The 22,744-nt window shown below is 46.3% G+C and overlaps 1 protein-coding gene across 2 annotated transcripts in view; it reads right to left on the reverse strand.

Moving 5' to 3' along the window:
• EPB41L5 (erythrocyte membrane protein band 4.1 like 5) overlaps window positions 1-22,744 on the reverse strand; it is a 1,262,314-nt gene that overhangs the window by 391,760 nt on the left and 847,810 nt on the right. For both annotated transcript variants that reach the window (XM_078682077.1, XM_078682078.1), the window contains exons 15-16: window positions 20,152-20,194; window positions 19,120-19,235 (exon numbers count right to left, since the gene is read on the reverse strand). In XM_078682077.1, coding sequence (XP_078538203.1) covers window positions 19,120-19,235; window positions 20,152-20,194 — 159 coding nt within the window. The remainder of the gene's footprint in view (window positions 1-19,119; window positions 19,236-20,151; window positions 20,195-22,744) is intronic.

The following is a 22,744-nucleotide window of genomic DNA, read 5'->3' on the forward strand; positions in this document are numbered from 1 at the left end:
CACCTTTCTGACGTGATGGTTTGCTAGTCGGGGAGGTGATGATGGATCCTGCCGCTGTGGCTGTGAAAAGACAGACTACGAGGGTCTGGAGGCTGCTGCAGATGGACGCTGGTGGACTGGCCCGCCCGCTGGCCCCCTGACCTACGACGCTGGGTCCTACGTCCTCAGTTGCACAGGGGCTGAACAGTTTGTGCAGGCCTGTGGCTCAGGGCAGAACATGGTGGGGCACTCCCTTCTGAAGCCACAAAGGGGCAAAAAGTAGACTGCGCAGGACGAGAGGTCGTAGCGAGGCCCAGGATCTGGCCGTAGCACAAAAATCCTTAAACCACTCAAGCACATTGTCCGCTTTGTCGCCAAACACACTGAAAAGCCAGTGGACTTCAGCCAGGCATAGCGTTGTAGTGCTACCGACGTTGTAATAGTTCTGTCTAGCGAGTCGGCGGTGTCCAGCCCACATCTAATTACGAACTACGCTGCATCACTACCCTCAGCGACAGCAAGGGAGAGTGGCCCGGGCCTCCTCCGGGCACTGTGGCAGCACCTGCACAACCGTACCCCACACAGTGTGAGAATAACGGCCCAAAAGACATGTGGTGTTCACAGACTGCAGTTCCAAGCTGGAGTAAGAAAACATCTTCTACCCAAGATTGTCCAGTTTTTTGGATCCCCTATCTGGGGGAGCAATAGGGAATGCACCCTTAGATGTAGAGGCTTTGACCACCAAGCTCTCAGGGGTAGGGTGTTGGGAGAGGAAACGTGTGTCACCCAGGGCCGGGCGGTGGTGTTGGGCAATCATCCTATTCACAGGAGCCCCTGTGCTGGGCTTGGACTAGATGCACAGAAGGACGTCAGTAAGGGCCTCACTGAAAGGCAGGAGGGACACCGAAGAGGTCACTGCCGGTTGAAGCATCTCAGTCAGGAGGTTAGTCCTGACCGCCACCGTAGGAAGTTCATGGTTCAAGGCCTCAGCCACCCTACGCAACACCAGAGCGTAAGAGGCTCCCTCCTCCTTAGCTACAGAGGGGGAGAAAGCATAAAGCATACCAAGGTCTGGTGAAGTATCCAGACCACTGGGATCAACCAACTCCTCTCTCCAGTACGGTTCACTCAACTCGTCAGCTAAAGGGTCACCAGACCCCTCCCAGTCCTCCTCTTCCTCTTCTGGCTGCCACTCCGAGCGATAGGATAGAACACTGGCACAAAAGTACCACTGCGTCGGATCGGGCGTCGATCGAAGCCGGTACAGCTTTGTGTCCAGGTCAGGATAGAGGCCAGGGTTGACACGGGCGTTGGAGGGGCCTGAGGTGTCATCAGTGGATTCGGTACCGGAGGAGGTGTTGTAAGGCTGATCCAGATCCAGGCCTTGATTCCTGGTGGCGGTGGGACAGGAGAAGATGGCATCGAACGCCTAGAACCCCCAGCCATATTTGCGGGGCCCGAAGGTGCGCTGGCACAGTCGGGCTGCCTAAAGATCAAGTGGAGGGCTTCGTAAAAACTAAGAAGATGGGCAAAGGTCACTCTGGCTCCCGGAAGGGAAGGGAGGCCCGGAGTCGACCCAGCAGGCTCCATGAGTGGAGCTGGACGACTACTGTTCGCATCCCGCAGCCGACCATGTTTCTTCGCCTTCTTTTTGTGCTTCAACTTACCCGAAGACGAAGACTTCAATGACGAATGGTGGTGATGGCTTCACGACCGGTCTCACGATCTACCTCTCGACCGGTACGGGGAGCGGTGCTGACTGCCGGGAGTTCGAGAAGCTTTCGGAACTGCTCCTGAAAAGACTTCCGGTTCATGGCCCGGCAGTCTGAGCACAACTTCGGGTCGACTCGCACACCAAACACCAAAGGCACACAAGGTGCGGGTCCGTAACCGACATCAGTTTGCAACAGGAGTCACAAGCCTTGAAGCCAGTTCGAGGACGGGACATCCCTACATGCACCAGGAGTCGTATCGACTCGAAATTAAGTCAACAAAAGTCGAAAAAGAGTAGTCAAAAAGTGACTAGAGGAACCGCTCTCTCCGGATCTGCGCTGGTTGGTGCGGAAAAAGGAAGAACTGATGTCAGGGCGCGAGGGCGGCGTCTAAGTAGATACTGCGAATTCATTTCGGCGATCCCTAAGCCAACACCAAATGCAGAGCTGGCAGACGCCACCTACTGATGTGCAGGGGTACTGCTATGAAAAAAGTTGTCCTGATCCAGTCTGACGCCTGGGGGTAATTCTAAGGTAAGGAATCTATAACTAATTGTCTCTTTCAGATAATATGTTCATGTAAAAATCTTTGGTACCTCCCCTATTACACTGCACACAACAAAGATGTGCGGTATTCTAAAACCACAACAGTGTTGTATAGGTAGTTACTCTTCCACATTAACATTATTTTGTGGAAATGGCTAATATATAATCATGCCTCAGGAAAATAAATGTTTGCTCCAACATAGCTTCGGTTTCATCTGATTAGGCGCTACTGGTTAGGTAAGCAAAAGGTAGAATCAGACTAATTTTCAAAAAATGTACATTCGTAAGGTAGACAAACCTCAAAACATTAAGAAGTATTATTGGGATGCCTTCGGTTAAAAAACCTGGTTGGCTGCTACTTCTACAAGCTAAAAACCTTGAAGACCAGTCAAAAAAGGTAATGTAATATGCCCTTTTAATGCTGCAAAGTAAAAAGGGCTCCATTAAGAAACAGTTTTAATGAAAATCTAATTCGGACATTGAAAATCATTGATGCACTCTTGAGCGCTATTCACTTTGTAATGTACAGTTATTGCAGAGAAATACCCTCAAACTATCTAATTTGCAAAGAGTATGTATATATTTTTGGAAAGATACAAACATATCAGCACTTCAGAGACTTAAATGAGTTTGTGTGCTTAAGAAAGGTTCTAAGGCGATTGGTAAATGTAGATGTTTTGATGATGCAATGTATACAAGTTAGTGCCTGGACCACATCATACAGAGCTGAGAACACTTTGCCAACTGGACAAGATATATGTGTCTGGCACAGAGTGAATTTTTTAACAGTTTTATTCACTCCATATATCTATAGACAATGGGTGCTAAATTAAATTTATCATAATCCCATTGCAGTTCAATGGGGAATGAGACATCCACACAGATAACTGAAGCAAAAATATATAACTCTTCTATAAACTCATAGTGGAGGACTTCAATTCTTATTTTTAAGGAAATCCATTAGAATTGAACATACTTTGTTATTCCATACAGATGGCAAGTGGAGGGCAATGTGCAGAACATTCATTACCGAGGTGGAGAGAGGGTACCTTATCTATATATAACATCACAAAATAGCTTGGGGAAAGGTGCACAAGCCCAAGATTCTACTTCAGTACACCAAAAGCGGAATATATCAATCATGGTAGACATACTGTTCCAAGAGAAAGGCTGTGAGAAGTTGGCTTGGTATATGCTGTCCACTAATTAAAGTGGGCATCTTGCACCAGTCCAAACGACCCTTATTGATGATTAGATTAAAGACTACCTTTATTTAAAGCTATCCTACTGGTAGCTATGGAGAGCAGCCTTCAGGCTAAGTCTCGAAGGAATGTAAAGCAGCTTGTTTTACCAGATCATAACCTCCTGAATGACCAAATGAAAGGAGAACCACACAAGTGTTATTATAAAAGTACGAGTTACTTACCTTTGGTAACAATATATCTGGTAGAGACGATTCTAGCCGCACATACCTTCACGTAGAATTATCCCCCGGCATGAGACTGGATCCGGAAACTTTTCTGCCACAGCATCCCTGCGCGCCTGGGGGCGGGGTGACCGTCCGCGTACTTGACGTCAGCGAGGTCACATAAGACCCGGCGCCCCTACGTCAGTTTTCTTCGGAGAACTTTTCTGCACCACAACGCAGAACCACCAGATAAAAAACTGTGGAAGCATGGGAACAGTGTGCAAAGAGCAGAAAAATTGTAACGAAACAGTGACTAACACCACACAGAGTAGTGTCGACACCGCAGAACCCGAAGGCAGGGAAAGAAGAAAGAACAAGCAGAGCCCTGCGCAGCCACCCTGCCAGCACAGACAACCTCTCACCCCTGTGCCCTAGAGGCAAGGAACAGGCGTACAGTCATGGCACACGTAGTAAACCTACCACCCCCATACTGAGAAAGGAAGGGGACCAGTCCCAAGACAAGACAGGGACAACAACCTCCAAGTCACCCCAACATAGAGGGCAACCACCCCCAAGGGACAAGGGCAAGACATGGCCAGCTGACCCTTAATCAGAGGATAGCAATGGAAGGAAGGGAGGGGAGGGAGGAAAGGGATAGAAGCAAACCCCCCCAAACCTGGAGTTGCTAGATCAGCAGGGCACCTGAGCACCGGAACCCCATCCTCCAAAGAACCAATGACCCGCCCCAGACGGAGTCATCCGAAAAGAACAAGGAAAACACTCACAGGAGACACAGAACCCCACCGGGAGGCGAGTACCGAAGGACTACCCAAGGGTCCTTGCAGAATAGGGGAGGCAGGGCGGGTCGTGAAGGAATCTGCGGCTAGAATGGTCTCTACCAGATACATCGTTACTGAAGGTAAGTAACTCCTACATCTGATAGACTACTAGCTGCAGGTTCCTTCACGTAGACAAGATACCCTAGCAATACCCCCTGGGAAGAAGGGTCTGCAACAGGACCCCAATACAGAATAGAGGGCCCCACAGGGGACCAGATCTGTGGACCAGGTAGAACCTCGTCCCTGCCAGCCACAAGCGGAACCCCCCCCCCCCCCCCCCCCCCCCGACTCCAAAGGATGTAGGAGGGAGAAGGCTGAAGAGGACCGTACAATCCAGGGCAACGTCGGAGAGGCCAAAGCACCACACTCCCCCACAAGGCAACCCAGCCACCGCCCCATACTAAGACAGGAAGAGCGGAAGAAGAAGCCTAGAGGACCCAAGGAAACTAGGGAAAGGAATACAAATCCACTCCAGATGGAGAGCATCCTGCCAGCCAGAACAGCGCTGGCAGTCAAAAGCCACCAGAAGCAAGAAGAACAGCCCGAGGCCCCTGGAATGCAGAGTAGGCAGCGCCCGGCAAGGGAGAACACAGGATCATCCCAGACCTCAGAGCAGGATCAGGGAGAGGAGAAAATGCCCGGGCACACCATTACGAGCGGCTGCACACACGACCTCAGGAAGCAAAAGTAACCTACATAAACGCCGCGGAGAACAGGCACCCGAAGGCGACCAGAACCCCTTAGCAGAGCGCAAGCCATATGACAGCTACCACTACCCTACATAGGGTACGTTAAGTCCCAAGATATGGGAACCCTCTTTGGATGAACTTCCGCAGCAGAGGAAAAAACAAAAGAGCCACAGGGAAAAAAAACACCCCCGCGGGAGGCTTTACAAACAGCCCAAGCAAGCAGAAGGTCTAATCTCAGGGCCAAGTATGCGCAACAACTCCGGTAGAGCACACACACAGAAGCAACAAAAGGGCCGTCCAGCAGCCAACAATGCCAAAGTCCCAAGGAAGGACGCAAATGGCCAGAAGACACACTCCACAGCCAGAACAACCGGCCTGAGAAGGCCCAGAATCAACCCAACTCAGGAGTCACTGAGGACGGGACGGAGGAGGAGAAGGAGAAGGAGGACGGCGCCCTGCCAAGAGCCGTTGGATGGCGGAGTCGGCCGGGGCATGAAACAGGCTGCCATCAAACGGAAGGTCTATAAGTCACTTCCGAATATTCTCAGGGAATACTCCATCCCGAAGCCAAGCATGGCGATGGAGAGCGACTGAGGAAGTCATGGCCCAGCCAAGCACCTCTGAGATGTCCAGAGCGGAGCGGAGAATAAACGCCGCAAGCTCCCGGCCATCCAAAGCATGATGTCGTAATTCCACATGACCAATCACCTTGGACGCTGCCAGAGACTCAGCAGAGTCCCACAAACAGGAGGAGGTCCTAGCCAGCACACACAAGTTGTTAAGTGCCCGGAGGGCAGCGCTAGTCGAGGCGAACATGTTGCCCACCCCAAGAGTCCAGCCAGCGGGCCTCTCGGAACGGCGGAGTAAACAGTGGCGGCAGGGAGGTAAATGCAGTCAGCAAAAGGGGGCTGGCAGCCAAGGGGTGAAGGGAAAGACATGCGGCGTTGGTGCAGAAGATGTTGAGGAACCGGGTCCCCTGAGGTAGGATGCCTCCAAGCCCACGTCAAGGAAGAAAGGAGTGAACCTTCAAAGGGAAGTAAGATTTCCCTCCCACTAGAGCCCTGGTGGAGGACCTCTAATAGATGGTTTGCCGGAATGAAAGCTATCATCATGGCTAAATTCATGTGAACTCTACAACTATTTACTGTATTTTTGACTGTATATATGACTATTTTTTTATTGGTAATGTCTTTGTATACTATATCTTGCCTTCTATTGATGACCTGTAAAGCGCTCTGATACTCGCAAGAGTCTGGTTCGCGCTAAATAAAACCCTAAACAAAAGTGAGCCACCGGGTCATCCATGCGCAGGATGCCCACAGCCATGGACACCACGTGAGCGAAGGTCGCACCGCCTCCGTAGGGCCCGCGGCGGAGAAAGCAGCTCCTCAGTGGGCGACGGCTACAAACTAAGGCGGCTGTCCCCAAAGCCAAGCAGAACGGGCAAGGGCCAGACCTGGAAGTCAGAAGGAGCCGAAGAATGAGGGACCTGCCGCTCCTCCGACGAATACACCTCTGCCTCAGGAAGGGCGGGAAGCCGCCCTTCGACGCCGGTGAAAAAGACACCACACAGCGACCAGTCTCTGGGGAGGACGATACCAATATACAGCCTGCCTCTCTAAAAGGAGCGTCCAAAGACGAATACACAGTACGACCCCTGTGCGGAGCCGTAGAGTCCGCTGCCTGAGGAAGGACGTTGGCACCATCCGCGTCACTGGACAAGGTTCCTCCAAGTCACCCCGCACCGGAGCGGAGACCGGAGTGGAACTGGAGCCGAACCGGCACCGGGGCAGTGCCGGAACTACGCCGACCCGACCCCGCCGAGGCAGCCACTTGCGTGGGGGAACGAGACTGGCCTGGGGAGTGACACGAAGCCCTCCACCAGCAGTAGTCCAGAATGAGGTGGAGATTGCTCGGCAACCCATGTGGCGGTGCCAGGGACGATTCAACCTCCAAATCGCCCGCCGACAAGGCAGCCGCCCGTGGGGTGGGACAAGAGGGGCACGGAGATGGGTGAGGGGTCCTCACCGGCCTCGACCCGGAGCGAGACGAGGAGGGTCCACCAATCCTTGTGGCTCCGCACGGCCCAGCTGCTGCCGGCACCGTAGCAGGGTCACCTCGGCCTGACAGGACCAACTTGTCAAAGGACCGAGAGGGGTACGGGATGCCACCTAAGCCCGGTGACCTCCCGCGACACCACAGGGACTACCACGGGAGTTTGTGGCAAGGCAGAGATGCCGTGGCCTGAAGGAGGTGCCCCGGAGAAGCCGTACCCCAACAGCACCACATCTTCCAAGCCTGGTTTCGAACCAGTCGGCGCCAGAGCCGTGGGCGGCGCCGCAGAGGGCCCTGCGCAGGGATCCGCTGATGCCCCAGGAGGGGAAAGAGACGCCAGCGAGGCCTGCAAAGCCACAGAGTATGTCTCCATTTAGACTCTCGATGCCCCAACACCGGGACACAGTGGATAGGACGACACACAGGCCGCATCACCCGCGGAGAGCCACGCCCCCAGCAGGCCGGAAACCAGCCCTCGGGGACAAGCTGCGACACTTACCTACCGGGGAGTGATGCTCACGTAACATCAGAGAAGGGTGAGAACAACGACCACGGGCGTATCTGAAGCAGTCCGCCGAAACACACCGAGGGGAGTACGTCGACCTGGAGAGAAGTGCCAATAGAAGTTTCATCCGGCGCTCCTGCCGCGACTTCGGCTTCAACTGTTGGCATGCCGCGCAATCAGTGGTGCCGTGATCCTTCCCCAAACACCACATACAAATGAGGTGCGGGTCCGTCGCCGACATGAGACGCCCACAAAACGTGCAATTTTTGAAGCCCGAAGGCATTCGCACACTGTTCCACCAAAAAGAAATGGAAGCAAAGGAGCCCGAAACAGGACCGTAGTAAGGACCGGACAGATCCGCGTGCATGCGGAAAAGGAAAAAACTGACGTAGGCGTGCCGGGGCGGGTCTTATGTGACCTCGTTGACGTCACGTACGCAGACGTCTGGGTGGATTTGCGTGATTTCACCCCGCCCCCTGGCACGCAGGGATGCTGTGGCAGAAAAGTTTCCGGATCCAGTCTCACGCCTGGGAATAATACTATGTGAAGGAATCTGCGGCTAGTAGTCTCTATCAGATACATGTATTTACTACTAAACACGCCCTACTAATCTCTTTATGAGATTAGAGCACAAAGTACAGAATATTAAATCACTAGAGCGACAGTAAATGGCACAATACACAGTGGGCCCCAGGGGGAGACCAAACCATATACTAAGAAAGTGGCATAACACCCACGACTTGACTAGACACAGTGCCTAGAGCACTTAAAATCGCTTGGACCCCAAGGAAGTGACACATGGGACCCACGGAGGACGTGTGCAGTGTGAGAACACAGGTGCGAGCTCTGTACGACTACGGGAAAGTAGCGGTTGGAATTTTAAAGATTAAGGACGGTTAGGAGAGGACTTCAAGCAAACCCGTTTGGAACATATAAGGTTCTAAGGTACCCTTGAGAGTACAGATTTACCAGTGTTTCCAATCCCAGGAGAGCCGGGTGCATAAGGGTCAAGTGGTGTCGGAAAGGCTAGTTAATTTTAATGACGACACACGAAGAAGTGCTGCTGCCGGGAAGATGAAAAGTGTCTGGTGTGATCCAAGCCTGGATCGGAGCTGAGAAGAACCTGAAAGCAGAGGGGACAGAGTCTGGGTCACTTCACAGTGACCAGGGGCACGATAGTCGAATGCCCACTGATGTAGAGTGCTTCAGGTGAGAAGAGGTGAAACTTTACTCTGCAGTCACAGGGACCAGGAGACCAAAGTCCAGAGGTGAGCTGTCCCATGAAGGATGTCGAGTGCAGGGGGGAGGGGGGGGGGGGGGGGGACCAGGAAACCAGGAAAGCCCACTGAAAGTTAAAGTTGCCTTCACAGGGACCCACAGGCCAACGGACCAGGGATTGCGAAGGGACCTCGAGAGGAATCACAAAATACCAGCCCACGGAACACTCGTGGAGTGTAGGCCAATAATCTTCGGTGGAAACACTGCTCGGGGTCAGGACTACAAGTAGCCCAAAGCACAGCCTCAGGGATCGCCGAAAAGCATATGCTTCTCCAAATGGACACGGTGTCCAGGGGTACGGGTTGCACGGTCCCCATGAGGAGTCTCAGGTTTGCTGAGAGCACTAGTCGACCTCAGGGGCACTTGGGAACCCACCTCCTGTGTTGCAGAAATCTTTGGAGTCCTCAGGAGCTCGGGAGATGCAAACCGGTCAGATGCATTAAAGGTGCCTGCCTTGCAGGGGAGTAACTCCTTTACTCCAAGGGAGATTCTTCAGTCATCCAGCATAGGGGTCAAATATGGTAATGCACTAGTCTAGTGTAAATTTGTTATTGATCATAGGACAGCCATCTTCTGTACAGCTGCAAACTAAGCAAAGCAAAAACTGCAGACGCAGGCAAAGTTAGTAATGGCCAAGGAAACAATTTATATGAGGAGGAGAGGAACTTTCAATTTTATGATCAGTGTGCAAATAGAACTTCCAAAAAAACTGTGTAGAAATTGTTTATCAACCAGCGCAGTTACAATGATGAAAATCCTACTCTAACTGATGAAAACAACAGCATTGCCTGAAAGCAATCATGTCACAAAGTTTGAGATTTTGAAATCAAAAGTTGGCAAGATACTATTTTCATTTACATCACAAGAACTGGCTGACCTCAAGCTGTGAGACTTAAGAAATGTTGTTATTTGACAAAGAGTGTGGTCTATTTGGCAGATGATACCAATCTAGCACAAAATGGAGTTAGGTGGAGGGGAGGTGTAATCAGATTATTAGAGTTTGTGTAAATGTCATCAATAAACACAACTTCTTTGGACTCCACTAAAAAAAGTACACATAGGTTTTGAAATGGAGTGTTAGCTGAGAGAAAAAACAGCAATAGTAAAAAAAGGAACGGCAAATGGTGCAATAACAAACTTTCACTTTTTTCCATGAATATTTTACAGTAGAGAAAGAAAGGATTCAAGAACTTGATCATACATTTATCCACCGATTACAGAGCCCCGATTGCATGCCTGTTATAAACGTATAACCAATTCTTTTGTAATTTAACATACATCAAACTCATCACCTATGTTTTAAAATTCTTAAAGGAGCGTGTAGGTGGGAAGGGTTGTACGGGAAGCATTTTCATCATCAGCCTCCAGAGGACTTTCCCCTTCTGCAATCTTTTCTCATTTGAGAATTAGCAAGATTAAAAAAAAAAAGATTTCTCCTTGAATTCCACAACATTGCTTTGAATAAAGATACAGAAAACGCATATGATCAAGTTCTGGCAAATGTAAATTTCCAGCAAATTCAAAGCAACACTGATTAGCATAATAAATCACATTTGCTTTATTAAAGTAGGCCATGCAATATTGGTAACAGTAGAGCAATTTTTTCATGGAACGTAGAGTTAAATTATTTTTAAAGCTGTTCTTTGCACCACACTGTAGAAATATAAGCTTGAACCGGTAATGTAATGAGGTTGCACCCATCTCCAAGGCAGCTCGATTCAGTACAGAACTGCTTTGAGAGAGTTTGCCCTTTATGCAATCCTTCACACCATTTCCATTTACACCAGTAGCCATTTTAGAAGCTTTAGCATTCTTGTTTTATTCTTTTTAATATTTTATAGAGCCATTTTGATTGTCGGACTGCTTCTCATCCAGTCTAAAATCAAACATATGTTACATCTTCGTATATATTTTAAGCACTACAAGCTTATAATGTATACCAGCAATATGTTTCAAACTGTGGTGACAAACACCAAGAACAATACGCCCAAGTTTAGTATGCGTTTTTACTTCTGCATCTTAGGCTGTCAGATACTTAAATTCTGCATTCAAATACACTTCAGTTAAGCCCATGTGCTTCACCTCACAGTAATTCCTGTAGCAGACCTGCGTTATAGCCCTGGAGTGCAGCAATTGAAAATGAGGGGCCCCTCAAATCACGAGGATAGAGCACTACAAAACCAGTAAGATAACATCTTCCCTTGGAGAAACTATCACACACCAATGATTTTTTTGTTGATTTTTGTTTAGGGTTTTATTTAGCGCGAACCAGACTCTTGCGAGTATCAGAGCGCTTTACAGGTCATCAATAGAAGGCAAGATATAGTATACAAAGACATTACCAATAAAAAAATAGTCCTATATACAGTCAAAAATACAGTAAATAGTTGTAGAGTTCACATGAATTTAGCCATGAGGATAGCTTTCACTTCTCTTTTGAAGGAGGTAGTGGAAGGGTTCATTCTTGTTTCACTGGACAAAGCGTTCCATATCCTCTGAGCCATACCAGAAAAGGACCGGCTATACGTTTTTATCTTGGTAAATCGTTGAGGTTGTAGGAGAAGAGGCCGCCCAAAACCGCCCGTGGTGGAAAAACAAGAGAGGTTGGTGAAACTGTGGTGGGAACCAGAGCTGCGCTAGTGGGGAAGGGTCCCAAAGAATCTATAAGAGATGGGGAATGGGATATTAGCGTACAAAGGAGGGAACAAAATCCGGAGGTTGGTAAGATCCCACAGATCTTTCAAGCAGTAGCCAGGAAAAAAAAAATCAGTATTTCCTCAGAAGACCGCCAGAATAATGGAGGAACAAGGAACAAAAGATGAGGAACAAGTAATTAGTGTTAGTAATGATAACGTTGCTCAAGAATCGGCTGCCATAGGAAAAGATATAATTTTGTACACTCCCGGATCTGATCAGACAACTATGGGTAGTGCCGCCGGTGTGGGAGAAATAGTAGATATAAACAAAAATAAGGGGAGTTTGGAATCAGCAGACAAAACTGCTGGAGTAAGTGACAACAAGACTGAATGTACTAGCAAGGAAAGCAAGTCTGGCGATAAGTTTTTCTCTCTTTCTGAAACTTAGGATGTGTCGGATGAGGAGGATTATCAGGCATATAAGAATGGCTCTCTTCAAGGCTCGCTAACTAGTATTGGCAACGATTCAGATAGCACTGCTCTGGAGATAGAACATTTTGTATCACTCAGAGTATGTAAGCTAACTAAAGGAGGAGCCTGGTATAGAAGGGATGAAGCTTCCTCAATGGGACTTTTCCTCCTCAGGAGTAATGACGCCGGATTGAATGAATTAATTTGATCAGGCTGCGGGTAACAGCTGAAAAAGTACAGGAAGAAATATCGTTGGAGTCAATTTTTAGATGTCTCTCAGAGCATAGATTGGAAACACGGTCAGAGAATTTGAAAACTCATCGGCATGCCGTAAACACAGTTAGAAGATTAGCCAAAATATGCAATGACTTCACAATGAGAATGTCGGAAGTGGAGCCCCGAATATCGGCGCTTGAAGATCAGATGAAGACACCAAAAAGAATCACAGAAGCCATGAAAGCTAATAAAGATGATGTCCAAATTAAACTTGTGGATATGGAAAATTGGCTACGCCGAAACAACCTTAGAATTCTGGGGGTACCGGAGGGCAGTGAGGGGACAAGACGCCCGTAAATTTGTGGTGGAAATGTTTTTAAGAGGCTTTTCTAGAACTGAAAGAGTGGAATTGGATACTGGAAGTACAAAGGGCGCACAGATTCCCATTTAGGCAACGAGCAGCGAAAGTGGGACAATCTGAACAGCGACCACGGGTGATCTGATATTCCTGAACCATTTTTTGGCACAACAGGTGATATATGATTTGGCACGGCCTGATAGGAAGAGTATTGGGAAGAATATACCATTTTTTGTTTGACCGGATTACTGTCACTACACAGTGAAGAAAAGGTGGCAGATGCGCCAATTGATTAATCCTTTTCAGGCGAAGGGGGTGCAAGTGTTTTTGTTAAATCCGGCCACACTTAAAGTTGTAAATAAGCGGCAAAAACGGTTCTTCACTTCAGAGACTGCAGCCAAGGAATATCTACAGTCGTTATGATTAAGATTGCTGATTATGTAATGATTTGATCTGATCTTGTATCATTTTCTCATGTAGGTAAATAAGACTTGAGAGAGGAGGCTAAACTTATCTTTGTATGGCATTATGGGAGGATAGTAAGGTTATATTCTCAAGGGAGTAAAGATTATAAGCTTGGGAGTAGGATTATGTTGAGGGATAGGTGATCAGTGGGTGGGCTCTTCACCGAACATCACAAGGGCGATTGGCCCTAAGGCCTCTATAGTAGGGGACGGGCACGTGGGGGGAGGAGTTTGGGGGACTGGTGGTGGGGAAGAGTAGGGTAGACACTTAGAGGTAAGGGGTGGGGGGAGGTTGGGCAAAGGATAATAGACCAAACATCAATTCATCGGATGTATAATAGGTTTAATATGATTTGCATAGTGATTTGCGAAGCAATGATATGCACTTGGGAAACATCTAGGACAAATGGCATCTAAGGGGACTGATAGGGGGCTACGCATATGCTCATTTCATGTCTGTGGACTGAATAATGTGAACAAAAGGCAACAGGTAGCGACCAACTTAAGGTTGATAAATCCCGATATCTTGTGTGTACAAGAGACTCACCGGCCCTGGAGCAAATGTAAGGTATTGAATGAGCTTGGCTATACATTGATTACAGCAACTAGGCAATCTACCATGAATAGGGGTGTTGCGAATTTAGCCCGACAAAGAATTTTTGGGACAGGTAAAAAGCTGGCTGATAATTTAGGGAGGTGGGCTATAGCAGAGTGCACTGTAGGGGACAGTAAGATAGTGATCTGTACAGTATATGGATCGAATTTAGATGAGGCTGAAACATTGGAGCATCTAAATGTGGAATTGGCTTTATGGGACACCCCCCTAATGTTATGTGGGGACTTAAACATCCATGGGGAAGGCAAGATGTGGGATATGGACTACGAGAAATATACAGGGCGTAAACCAAAAGTATTTAGGGCGTTGCAACACACCTTAAAGGGACATGGACTAGTCGATGTGTGGACAGTTGTAAATCATAGAGACCCAGGCTATACGTTTTATTCATTTCCCCACAATAAATTAGTTAGGCTGGATTACATCTTTATGTCTAGGTTACTTATTACAGGGGCAAAAATGCAGGTATGGCCTAGGAGCACCTCAGATCATGGCCCTGTTGTACGTGATACCCTTGGTATAAGTCAAGTAAGGACTCCTAGGTCATTCACTTTTAATAGGAAACTTCTTTGGGATAGTCATTTTAAAGACCATATCAAAATCTGGTCCTCACAATTTATAGAGAGCAATAGAGGTTCCACTACCCAGGCGAAACGCTTAGTTATGGGCTGGATAAACAAAGGCAACAGAAGATTTTCATGCAGAAACTTTTGGAGGACTTAAAGACAGGTGAGGGGGGGCTTACACAAGTGATGAGAAAGGGAGAGGATGTCAAGGAGATACAAACTAAGATTGCTTGTTGTAAAGCTAAAATCAATAGGGTTTGGAGTCAGGAAATTGCAGGTCACTATAAAACTCAAAGAAGAAACATATGAATATGGGGAAGCCACAGGTCGGTGTCTGGCTCAAAGGCTTCGGGGTAGGCAATCCTCACAAAAAATAGTGTCGTTGGATGATGGTAAGGGGAATACAGTAGAAAATATGGAAGGAATATTGGAGGTTTTTCATACTTACTATAAAGAGTTGTATACACAAGATATAGCCGATGAGGTTAATATAGAAGTTTTTCTTGTATGCACTATAGACCCTCTTCCCCTCAACAAGTACCACCAAGGTAAAAAGTTACAAAAAGCGTTAATGTCGTGTATAGACACCCCCACATTTACAACATAGAGCAAGTAGCAAATTTCATATAACACTATGGTTAAAGCAATCACATATCACAAATATATAAAAAGCAATTCACTGCTTAAACCCCCCACAATACAGTGCAACATACGACCCACAAATGTATATAAACTATTCAAAACAAACGGGAGCACCTCACAGAACAGTACTAATATATCTGTTGTGTACGCTGATCCTTTTTGTATTACAGCAAACAAATGATGGACGGAATGCTGACAATGCAAACATTCTCCCACAGTCAAAAGATCTGGGTTAAATCCATCATTCTTTTGCCCACTACGCCACCCCAGTTTGGAACCAGCCATATGCAAATCAGTCTTGGCCCTGTGCCCCATGGGAACAGTCCAGCCCGAACTGCCAGGCCCTCCCTGGATCGGAAACAAGCATCATGGGACCAGTTTCAGGGTATGTCACCCTTCTTCAGCCAGGCTAGCTTGAATCCAGTGGCACAGTAATCAAGGGACCCACGTCTGGGCATACCCATCCCACTTAGGGCGGAAAGTGTTACAGCAAACAAATGATGGACGAAATGCTGACAATGCAAACATTCTCCCCCAGTCAAAAGATCTGGGTTAAATCCATCGTTATTTTGCTCACTACGCCACCCCAGTATGAACCCAGCCATATGCAAATCAGTCTTGACTGTGTGCCCCATGGGAACAGTCCAGATCGAACTGCCACGCCTGGTCCTCCCTGGACCGGAAACAAGCATCCTGGGACCCGTTTCAGGGTATGTCACCCTTCTTCAGCCAGGCTAACTTGAATCCAATGGCACAGTAAGCAAGGGACCCATGTCTGTGCATACCCATCCCATCCATCATTTGTTTGCTGTGATCCTTTTTGTATAACAAACACAAGTCCCAATGAAGTTCATATTCTTCATATATGGTCCCTCGTAAACGGATTCTGGGTAAGAAAAACGTTGACGCATTTCGGAGGTTTATTAAAGGATTCAACCACCGTCTTCAGGACAATGTAATTAGGTAATAGTCCCCCCAAAAATGCAAATAATTAATTCAATATCACACTCTGAGGTAAATATGGTGTTTCAATATGTGTTTTTTCAATACTTGGAACTCCACGGTCTGTATGCACACCAGAAGGTATAGCCTTCCACTGGTTCTGGAGACTCCCCCTTCTCTGAATCACATAGTATATTCAGAGAAATGGAGTGCATGCACCTCTAACCGTCGGATGATGTACCTGCGGCTCCGATCAAACAGCAAGACATAAATATTAAGTATTTTCTTCAGGAAGTATCTGCCATAACTAGTGTTCAGGCAACCGCGGGCTCTCCACGACCTCCCATTGCCATAGAGGTGGTGCAATTATCACTATCAACTGTGGGAAGCCTGAGGAGTAGGAGATACAGTATCCCTGCAACAAGCAAGGACTTTTTATTGTGAGAGGCACATGCCCGCCATTTCTCTGAATATACTACATGATGCGCGTCAACGTATTTCTTGCACAGATTCCGTTTACAAAGAAGGACAATAGATGAAGAATATCTACTTCATCGGGACTCGTGTTTGATATACATAACAGATCAGCATACACAACAGATATATTAGTGATGTACTGTGGGGTGCTCCCATTTGATTGTATTATTTTATGTACATTTGAGAGCCATATGTTGTGCCGTACTGTGGGGGGTTTAGGCAGCTTTTTACATGTATGCGATATGTCAATATTTTAACTACAGTGTTATATGAAATTTGCTCCATGTAGATATGATGTAAATGTATGTGTGTGAATACACAATATCAAAGCTTTATGTAACTTTTTTCCTTGGTGGTACTTGTTATGGGGAAGAGAGTCTATAGTGCATACAGGAATGTTGTGGCTGCGACTGAAACATGGTGTGTGATATAGTTTCTCCAAGGGGAGTTTTTACCCTACTGGTGTCCAATGTAGATCAGATTCATACCACTTTTTCAGGTAATCCAAGCAAGATAACATACATGAAATTGATTTAAATGGAAATAATTTACATGAACAGTCCATCTTGAAAATCTGGCATTGGATCAGCCCTGTTAGTCTGAATAGTTTACATATCAGCTGAAAGCATTTTTACAATAAAGTGACCCCCAGGGTCATAAGTTTTACTTTTTTAAGTAGGAAAACAACATCTGCCTATCTTTAGTTCCTTGGCACTCTGCCACTAGGTACCGAATTCAAGAATGCCTTGCAGGCACAATCTGAGGTGCACATTTTACAAAGTACAAATTGATTTCTTGACAAATGTCAAGGGCAGACATTGGACTTACAAGCACAGGTAAATGAAGAGAGGACACAGAACTCACACTTTGGTGTATTCTCCACTAACCTCTTGGTTCTGATACTCATGAGTGGAGAGGCATTACCACAGAACTGGTCGTGCCGTTGGCTGTTCAATAGACCAAGCTCTGCTGACAGGAAATTAGTATCTACAATGGTGAAAAGATCCTTCTGCCTCCAACTGTTTTGCTCAACAGAAACGTTTGCTTTGGATTCACCTTCTAATATATGGCTGTGAATAGAGCCAAGCAAGCAAGGTTTCTGTGTGAGCAAAGTTACAACTATGTTCGAGGCATCAGCTAGAAGGTCAATGACCGAGTTTTAATCATGGATGGCTGACGCCCGAGGGTTAGTGTAGACATCCCCTACCAACCTTAATGAACAATGGTATCTGCACACCATGGTGAACTATTTATACATTCAGACAGAACTGCCTTTCATCTGCTTGACTGTAACCCACAGCTCTAGCATCAGTTACGGAGCAGACAGTTGGTCTTCATAACAATGGATTCAACAAAAATGGGCACATTGTTTGCAAAGAACACCTCTAAAACGATCAGACAAAGCACCTCAAACCCAAATGATTTTTCTTCTAGCAATCATTCCAAAGAAGAAAATAAATGAGCAAGAAAAAAGGCATGCAGCAACTGAGTAAATAAGCCACCAAGCAGTGCAAAGATAGTCTACTGCCAGCCCTGCATTACCTTGCTGTGAATAATTCAACTCCACTATCATAAACAAAGCATTTCTTGAGGATCTTGCTTGCCCTCATGACAACTTCTAAATACACACAGATACTGCTACCCCTGGTTTCTTCTCAACATGGTTTTCAAGAATGAGAGTTGAGAAAGGTCTTGTAGAACAATCATAGTTAAAAAAAACTGCAGCAAGCTATTTGAGATGTGTACATTTTAGTTTCTTAAAAAGGTAGTCTGTTAATTCTCACTGCTGTCATTTACTGTGACCTGCAGGCCACAATTTGAATCCCTGCAAACCTACCCAGCCTTCGATCCTCATGAAATAGATAAGTTAGATTCCATTAAATTGAGCAGTACTTAAAACAGCTGTGAAGTATGAAGCACTGATGAAAACAAATGATTTTTACTACAATCCTACAGCATTTTATATTTTGTTTTCATTCAAAGAACAATAAAATTAATTGTGCAAGATTCATTTGACACAAACATCTTCATGAAGTAGCAATCTCATTGGATTCCAAAGCCAGCACCCCAAAATGTAGGCCAAATGCAAAGTGGGGTAAGTGCTCGCAATGGCTGATGTAGCAAAACAGGTAGTTGAGTTGCAAGCAAACAGCGATCTACAAGGCTGGGTAGAATCTTGCACAGATGTACACTTGTGGCCATCAAGTACATTTTGCTTATAAGTAAATTGGATTGGAGTTCTCTACACCAAATTCAGCAGCGCTGGTGGAAACTATACAACTGCCGCAGTATAGGTAGGTCTTATAGGTCAGAATTTTAAAATATTCAGACCCAAAGAGCGTTAACTATCCCAGCAGGCACCTTGCAAGACTAGACAGAATGCAATCATGTACAAATCATTTTCAGAGGACGGAAAAGAAAAGCCCTTTCACCAAGCGACAGAGAAATTACCCATGAAAACTAGCAACTGATCCCAGTCACTTGCAGATTCCATAGATTAAACAGGAACAGGATGGGAACATAGTTACTTAATTATCACTTGATTTGCAGTTAAGAAAGAAAGCAGCACAGCCCAAATTTAACATAAGGGAATCTCATTCCATAAAGGGTAAAAGCAGTAGTTGATTCGTATTTGTGATTTCACTTTTTAAATTTTTTTTATTAAAAAAATACTGATCAACTTGAGGCAAAGAACGCTGCATGTAAACATGCCTACAAACCATTTTTTATCTTTTTGGCTGGATCCCGGACTTCTCTTCAAATTTTCAATTTCCACGAGCACAGGTGTAGAGGGGATAGCATTCACCACTGGCAGGATTGGTTTTACATTAAAGCCCTTGGGCAGCAAACAAAAGAAACATTTATTGAAGAAGATATCAACATGCTATATTCACATACCACTGTACAATAAATCAAGAACAATTACAAAAATTATTACAAAATATAACTAAGTTACTTGAAAAACCTTGTGGCCCACCCACCTCATTTCAAACTAGGATCTAATGAGACTGGAGCATGGGTTTAACTGGAGAGTCTTCAGTTGCGATGAAGATCTTTGTTCATTGGTAGTCTACCCCTCCTACAGGTTGCCTCAAAGTCAGAGATGGCATATGTGCATCTATCTAGATGCATGATGAACAGGGTTCTTTCGTTGAGTGCTGAAATAATGAATGAGTGGCAAAGAGTTAATGTACTCTGCATTAACCAAGTTCTTGAAGAACGAGGCATTTATGTGCTAAAGGCCTTTATAAGTCACTCTTGCAGCTGTGAAGTAGCTGTGACAGAGCAAAGGTAAAGCTGGTGTTAGGTTGCTAACCTCTCCCTTGATTGACCCAGTACATATTTTCCATCCACATTTCTATTCCAAGAGGTCAGGACCGCCTGTGTTCCTCTGCCCATGCCGCTTCTCTCTGTTCAGTTTCAGATTAAACTTTGATTTGTATGCCTCCAAGTTCACCAATTATTCTCTGCTTTGTATCAATGAATACAATGTGGCTTGGAAAACGTGTTTGATAATAAAAAACATACGGACAATGTGGACCACGATATACTTGGTCGAATATCTATGTACAGAAACTGGCTGATTGCCTTTGCGCCATCACCAGGTGAATCGTTTAAATATTAACAGCAGTAAATGCACCTCTAGGAGGAGCCATAATTGATGCTGCAATAACTCATCTATCTGCCTGAACAATCAACCACACAGTTACTAGAGTTAAAAAGCAGGTGCTACAGCTACTCATTGGACTTACTTGCTGTGAGCCGTTATTTTGGGAGACCGCATTGTTCTGAACACTATGGGGCGAAAAAGTGACAAAACAGATGTTCATGTGAGTACAGTCATATTCTGTTCTCCACTGCTTCCATTAGTGCCACATGCAATACAATGTAATCTACAGTTGCAATTACTTTACATGCCGGTTGTGAGGTACTATATTTACACGAGACTCGAATCTGATCATACTGAACAAGTGAACATTGAAATAACGGTGCTCCGTGTATGCACGATGGTGTGAAAATACAATTCCCATTTTAAGTGCAGGCTCAAAATGCCATGCATGCATGCCATCGTCCAGCTGTCACGGAAAGCAGAAAGCCAAAGAGTGCCGTGGCCCTTCGGTCTTTAAAGTGATCCACGGTCGATTTCGCTTTGTATTGAAACTGTCAAAGGGCAATTTCCAAGAGACTAACCTGAACATCACCTCAAACTCCAATGGACGGTATCCAGACATTCCTCTGGGCCACACTATATGAATCACTCTCCTGCCCTGTCGTGCCCGCCCCTAGGTCTCAGAGGAGCCGCCCCTGAGAGGCGAAACCTCAGCCGCAACCACTGTGCTGATGTGAGAGGACACCAGACATTGAGTACAAGGATGTTTTGCTCTGAAGATTTCTGTGGGTCGCAGGAGTGGAAATAGTGTGCCCTCTCTGACCGCTTTTGGGGTTGGAGTCTGGAGTTTTTGAAGCCGGAGACTGGTAATCGGCTGGTGCCACGCTAGAACTGTGTTCTTCCCTGTGGGAGATGTGAGTAAGGCAGGATAGTGTGGCTAGATAGGAGTGTGTGCATTTTGAGGGAGCCTTCTCCTCTGGATTGAAGGTTGCTGAGCACGGGTGCCCTCCTTTGTACATTCCTATGAGCCTCCCATGACTTTTTGCCCCTCGTAAAAATGTAATGAGACTGTGATTTTAGAAGGGCGACAGGCAACATATTAGTCTAGTCTACAGTAAAGGGATGCATCCGAAATCCGTGGGCGGAGGCGGCAAAGGTCAGTAATCCCTAAAGGGAAGCTTGTAGTCGGGTATTTATAGGTCCCCCGTAGACAGCACATGCACAGAATAAGACTTTGTTTATGGTTAGTGGGCCTGGAGCCCTTCAATTAGTTACCATTAATAGGCTTTCAAAGCCACTCTCAAAGACAGAGGTCAAATATCAAACTTTCTCTTCAGAGGGAACTTGATATTTAATTTTCTTTTGCTGACTTTAAAGTGAGTGAACTTATGTGACAATACAGCCTGCTGAGTACCCATGCAAGAGGACAGGCTATAGGATGTTATCTTTTCTAGCACACAACAAAAACGAAATTTGCAGATTTTTCACAATACATCAGAATGAGAAAAGTAGAGATGAAGCACATTTTTAAAATAATTCTTAGGTATGGTGGAAATAAATATTTTAATACGATCAAAACAAATCAATACACTCGATGACATGTCCACACATCATTTGTACGCAGTAAAAAACTGTAGGTCTGTTCAAATGTAATGGCCATTTTCAACTTAACATTACTCTGCTCTACAACACTTGAAACCACTTCACTCTAAGCCCTTCCACTCAATGCCACTCCACTCTAAAAGACACTCTACGACATAACTTGTCACTCCCCTCCCCTCCCCTCCATGCTCCTCCACTCCAATGTCCCCCACTCCAGTCCAATCTACCCCCCACTCCAGTCCAATCTACCCCCCACTCCAGTCCAATCCAATCTACCATGATCCACTCTACCTCAATCCCCCCATTCTATTTCACTCCAATATACCCCCACTATACCTCAATCACCCCCACTCTATTTCACTCCAATCTATACAACTTCAATATAACCCACTCCAGTCTAGCCCACTCCACCCCAGTCTAACCCACTTCACCCCAGTCTAACCCACTCCACCCCAGTCTAACCCACTCCACCCCAGTCTAACCCACTCCACCCCAGTCTAACCCACTCCACCCCAGTCTAACCCACTCCACCCCAGTCTACTGGATTCCACTGTCCCCACTCAACTGCAACCTACCCTACTCTACACCGCTTCAATCTACCACAGCCTACCCCCATTCCACTCTACCTCAACCTACCCCATTCCAATCTACCCTACTCAAATCCACCCAATCTACTGCACTCCAAGTACCCCGTCCCACTACACTATAACCCACTCCACTACAACCCCCCTATTTTTTCTTGTTGCAGCATATGAATTTCTTTGTCCCCCTGTAGATGTGTGATGCATTGTGAACACACCTGTAACCCATACTTGTCTGGACTGTGCAAATCTGCAGTAGGCCTCAGTGACTAGTATCCTTTGTGCTTATGGGAGCAGAGTGGGAAACGGGAGCGAAAAACAAAAATGGAGGTTGTACTAGTGGTTCATGTGACTGGTGATGTAGGCTGGTCTAGTTCAGGAACTATTAAGTGGCACGGGATAAGAGCAGGCCTGCTACGCCCAATTACGGCTGGGTTTATTCCTTCTTCCTTTCCTGGATAAAATGGTGAAGTGTAAAGTAAAGAGGGCGAACTTTTATGACTCAAGATACCCAACAACTACTGAGGGCTTTCTGAATCGAGCGAGGGGGGT

Source organism: Lissotriton helveticus, chromosome 3_1 (assembly GCF_964261635.1).
Source record: "Lissotriton helveticus chromosome 3_1, aLisHel1.1, whole genome shotgun sequence".
Classification (NCBI taxonomy): domain Eukaryota; kingdom Metazoa; phylum Chordata; class Amphibia; order Caudata; family Salamandridae; genus Lissotriton; species Lissotriton helveticus.